At 43.6% G+C, this 5,424-nt stretch overlaps 1 protein-coding gene across 1 annotated transcript; it reads right to left on the bottom strand.

Moving 5' to 3' along the window:
* Window positions 1-4,408: 4,408 nt before the first annotated feature.
* On the bottom strand, window positions 4,409-5,020 carry LOC121997349. The gene is made up of 2 exons (XM_042551714.1): window positions 4,595-5,020; window positions 4,409-4,477 (listed from the first exon to the last, which is right to left on the bottom strand). Exons 1-2 carry the CDS (start codon window positions 5,018-5,020, stop codon window positions 4,409-4,411), a joined length of 495 nt encoding a protein of 164 aa, XP_042407648.1.
* Between the last annotated feature and the right edge of the window lie 404 nt (window positions 5,021-5,424).

The following is a 5,424-nucleotide window of genomic DNA, read 5'->3' as shown; positions in this document are numbered from 1 at the left end:
CGCCGGTCGGATCGGCTGGATCAAGGCCCCGCTCGGCGACCTCCTTGTTCGCCACCTCCTCAATCTGAGTGGCTTTCAATTTGAGCTTCTCGGTCGCCTTAGCACGCCACATAACTTCAGCTGCAGAAACAAAAATTAAATCAATTAGAACAAAAGAAAAAGGAGGGATGAGAATCGCTTACTCATGCTGCAAGGCAGATCGGCTGGGTGGAAGACAGGCCGAATATATACATTACTCCTGAGAGGAGCAGCTTGTCAATGTGATAGCGCTGACCCACCAACCGCTCGGCCGCATGAAGGTAGGCCGCATCACCTCTAAATTTGCCGAGCTCCGGTTGCGCCAGCATCGCCGTCTGCCACTTGGTACGAAAAGTTGGCGGCTCGGGAAAACGCACATAGAAAAAGTGCTCCTTCCAATGTTTGTTGGAGCTCGGCATATTATCAAAAAGGACGAAACCTATCCTAGATTGGAAAATAAAGGTACCCCACTCGGCTTGCTTGGGATAAAAAAAGTAGTGAAAAATCTTAGGGTCGAGGGAGATGTTGTTCAGTTTAAAAAGGACTATCACTCCGCTCAACAGCCTAATGGAGTTAGGGACTACCTGGTCGAGCAGAATGCGAAAATAATTGCAGATTTGTAAGAAGAACTTGTGGGGTGGAAAACGTAGCCCGGCCAAAAATTGGTCTGAGAAGAATAGAACGGTGCCGGGCGGCGGTTCATGAGGCCGATCGGCCGGTGTGGCTAACACTATTTGGTGGTCGGTCGACAGATCATAGGTTCGAGTGAGGCGCAAGGCGTCCTCCTCGTCGAACCGGCTTTCCATGGTCGAATAACAAAGACCCGGAGCACCGCCGGTCGGCTGTGAGGTGTTGGTCATGGTATAAGGCCAGGGATGGACGTGTGATGGAAGGAAGGAGAAATAAAACTAGGAAAGAGTGCGGGATGATAAAAGAAATAGCTAATAGAGAGAAGAGGGAGAGGCAGCAAGGAAGAGGAAGTCTTACGGGCAAGGGAGATGATCGGAAGAAGCTGTAGGGTCGCCGGAGAGCCGGAACGCAAGGTCGCCGGAGAAGAAAGGAGCAGCGAAACGTCGGGAGGAGATGAGGCCGAAATGCGGCGGACAGCGGAAGTCGGAGCTTTATAAGGGCGGCCGCTATTAATTTCAGCCGTCCGATCCAGGTCGCCGATATCGAGGTCGTCATCTAGCCGTTCATTTCAAACGGCGGCTGTCCCATCGGAAGTGACGCCACCGCCATACGCTGACAAACTCACGATCGCCACGTGTCAGCAGGATACTGGCCGCATTTAATGAGCTCCCCTTACCGTGCGCAGCGCACGTGATGGGTAGTAGGGGAGAGCATCGGACATGGATTCCAAGAGAACACAAGGCACGGACAAGATACCGCCGAACGGATGAGTATCCCTATGCCTGGCCGAGCGGCCTAATGCAGTGATCATTGCTCAGTCAGATCGGCAGTCCAGTCAGTTGGACTTCGCCTCCTTCGACTAGACTCGAGGGGAAGGCAAGTGATCCGGTGGTAAGAGCCCGGGACCCCCTATCGAGGGGTCAACGTCATGTGGAGGTCAAAAGGCCAGGTGGTCCGTCGAAGAAGGGTGAGCCGACCGGACTCATGAGAAAAGGGCAAGCCGATCGGTCTGCCAGTAAACATCTGATAGTAAAAGGCGCCCTGACAGGGATCGGGGTTCCGACGCTCAATGAAACAGTAAATAATGACCGAGCGGAAGGCCTAAGAGAAGGCAGGACGTAATGGGCGCGCCGCCCGGCCGGCGCAGGGAATTAGGGCCGTCCGGACGGCGCTCTTCGTCTAGCCGGCCGGATGGACGTCCTGGCCGACGGTGGGTAAATAGGGACAGGAACATCTGCTGACAGCCGTCAAGTCGTATGGCTAAGCCATACTCCTAGTCTGACAACGGGGTCTCCTGTTGTCCCATCGAAGGCGCGATGGGACTATTGCAGTATGGCGTCAGGTAAGCTTTCTGACAAACACATACCGAGGTATGGGCTGAGGACACGTACGCGCCTCGGTGGGCGTGTAGAAGCTCTTTCACCGCTCTATATAAAGAGTCTCAGACTTCGCCGGAGGTACGCGTTCTACAAGCTTTGGAGCTACTTTTTCCACCACTTGCTTACCTGACTTGAGCGTCGGAGGGTCGCCGCCGGGAACCCCTTCCCGGCCCGACTTCTGTGCAGGTTCGCCGGAGCTTCGTGAGACTAGCCGGAGATCTACATCAGCAACCCGGAGAGCGCCACGTGCCCAGCGTCCGTTGATTCAGCATTCGGATAGGATCAGATTTAATTGGAGTTTATTTTTTATTCATGTATGATCCTATCTGAAATTAAGAAAGTTGACATGCTTGTTAAGTGACTCCGAGGTTGATAGTAAAGGGACTCCGAACAAGAGGAACCTGGCACCTCGAGCGAGCCTACACGTCAAGAAGAATGAAGGAGGAAGAAAACATCAGCAACCAGGTTAGGGAAAGGTCCCAAGTATAAGTACTCTAACAATCAAGTTAGATAGGGAGCTGAAACTAAAGAGTGAAGAAGAGTGGCTGTGAATAGTGAATTCTGTTAGCAAAATTTATTTGTGTTTAAGGCCATCTTGACTTTTAAGGGCCCTTGGCAAAACCGCCAAAAGAGAAAAAGAGACTTGGAGATTTTTTTTTTTTTACTTACATACAGTAAATAGAGTTTATAATAGAAAATTTTGAAAATCAATAAATTTCATTTAAAATATGATAAACTCTATATAAAATATATTTATCAAGATTCTCTAAAAAATATAACATTTTGCCAAATATATTTCTTGAGCCTCTCCAAAAAGTGCAATACCTTCAAATACAAAAAGATATATATATCAAATAATCCTCGAAAAAATCTAGATCTTCTAGCATTTTGAAAAATAAAATCATCAATAAGATCTTCAAAATTAAATTTTTCTAATACCTCATTTTCAATTAATAAAATTTTCAAGCTGCTTATATATTGATAATGATAATATTAATAAAACTAAAATTTTAATTGGAGAATAGACTTTTCTATTATAATTAGAAGAGATTCAAAGGAAAAGAGGGGGAAAATTGATATTCAAGATTCAGACTTCACTCTCCTGTAAACAAATTAATAATAAAAAAGAGATGTATAAAAAATAAAGTTTGGAAAGAAAAAAAAAACACCGTTGACCTTCATTCTTTTTTTTTTTTTTTTTTTTTGTATTTTTTAGATTTTTAAATTTTAATGATAAGTATATTTGAGCCTTTATTAATACAATCCATCAATATACTTTTTAGATTTTGAATTAAAACAATCTAATTATATATTATATATTGTATATATATAATATATAATATATATGTATGTCAAATTTAGGGACCCTAAAAAATCGGAGGCCCTAGTCCGCCACCCTAGGTGACATGTCTCAAGGTCGGTCCTACTTGTGTTTGTAGGTGGAGACCCATTATATAGTGATGTTTTATCTCTGCATGAATATCAATGTATTTTTAAAATATGATCAACTAATTTAACAAATCACAGTCATTCCTAAATTATGTTCATCACCGATGCACCTGCAAGGTAAAAACTTTTACTGTACGAATCGCATATGTAATATTCCAACGATTTTCTAATAGTAGTTACACAAGATGACAAAAAAGATATTAGGCTATTGATTGATATACTTCAATGGTGGGCCGGCCGAGTCCCTTCTATTATCCCATCAGGCGTCACTCTTTAATGGGTCTGGTCAATTGCGGAAGGTTAGATACCTCGAGGACTCGGAATTCGATCAGACAAGGAGTCCGATCGGATAATAAGTGTCCAATCAAACTAGGGAGGCTCGGGATTCAATCAAACCAAGAGGACTCAGGATTTGATCGGATGCCTAGTCCGATTGGATAAAATGTTCGTTCGCTCATAGTCGATCGGTCTGTCTTATACCATATTCTTAGGACCCTATCTTATTCGTCGTATCAATGTATAAAATATTTAAGATGTATTCATTTACTTGATCCTAGTTAGATCAATCAAAGTTTACAGGCATTGAAGTCGCAAGATCAAAGTCAATTTTAGGGTGTTAAAATCGTGTAATAGCATTTTACAAGGAAGGAGTTTCTGACAAAGTGATATTAATGAATGCAAAAATATTATCGTTCAACCGAGTTAACTACAATTTCCTACGAAGGAAGAACGATCAGAATCTGAAAAAGTTATTCGAAATCCTAATTAATTACAAGGTGGAAGGACAATCAGAACCCTAAACCTGAAAAAGTTATACATGAATCCTAATTACTCAATTGCAACGTCCAATGGAAGAAGAATAACCAGAATCTTGTAAAACAATTCCTCCCCTCTGCTCTTCCTCCTCTCAGCCGAAGATTCTACGTACTCTGCTAGCCGGCAACGTTATGTGAATCAGCCGCCGCCGGGAATTCACGGGAAATAATCGCCTCCCTTGGTTTCTGCGCGATAAACATGTGAGATACATATCGAATCATAAATCTTAATAATGATCACAAACAAAAAAAAAAAAAACACAGAGCGTTAATTGATTGAGAATCAATATGTGATTGATTTACCTTATCGAGAAGCGTCCACTGATTGCCGTCCCACTGCCTCCTCAGCCGAAGCTCGCACGTGCGGACTCTGATTTTCTTCATCTTCCCGTGAAGGTAGACAATGACCTTCCCGTAGCCGACGGCGGTAACCACCGCCGGGCACCAGGCGTGGTCCACGAACGCCTCCACCTCGTCGCCTGTGCTCCAGGAGTAGAGGGCGCGGAGGCCAACCGGGACCGGCGTCGGCCTAATAAACTTTCGAGCGACTCGCTCGAGTACCGCGGCCTGGGACGTAGTTGCCCCGTGGATGCGGACGAGGTAGGTGCGGCCGTTGCCGGAGACGACGTCGCCGGAGAGCCAGGAGTAGGAGTCGCCGTCCCACCGCTGGACATCAACCTCGCTCCCTTTCCTCAGCTGCATCTTCATCTTCATGTTCGCCGCCGCCATCGCGCGCTCGATCGTTTCTTCCTTCGTCGGTTGTTTGTTTAATTAGCGATTTTAGTTTGTTTGTTTGTTATTTTATAGGCCAGTTCGCGGGTTTATGAGTTCATCTCGACTGAGAATATCAAATAATTCATTTTCCCGCTCTTTAAATTGAAAACTTTGATTTTGGGACTAATTTACCAAGATTAAATAATTTTGAAAAGAATAAAATATTATTAATTTATAAAAATAAAGTGTTTCTTTTAAAAAAAAATAAAAGAAAGAATTTCAAATATGAGTGTCACTTTTATTACAATAATATTTTAATAAAACAAATATATATAACATTATTATATTAAATTATTTTTTAACAATTTAATTTAAATTATTTAAATTTAGAATGATTTTGATTGATCTAAATGATTTTA

Source organism: Zingiber officinale, chromosome 1A (genome assembly GCF_018446385.1).
Source record: "Zingiber officinale cultivar Zhangliang chromosome 1A, Zo_v1.1, whole genome shotgun sequence".
Lineage (NCBI taxonomy): Eukaryota > Viridiplantae > Streptophyta > Magnoliopsida > Zingiberales > Zingiberaceae > Zingiber > Zingiber officinale.
The sequence above is the reverse complement of the archived record's forward strand: the minus strand, read 5'-3'. Positions and strand labels throughout refer to the sequence as shown.

Excerpts from the sequence above, each read along its gene's own strand:
- LOC121997349 (XM_042551714.1), bottom strand. The coding sequence starts at position 5,020 with ATGGCGGCGGCGAACATGAAGATGAAGATGCAGCTGAGGAAAGGGAGC. Across the intron at positions 4,478-4,594 it reads AGTGGACGCTTCTCGATAAG|AAACCAAGGGAGGCGATTAT; the intron begins GTAAATCAATCA and ends TTTATCGCGCAG.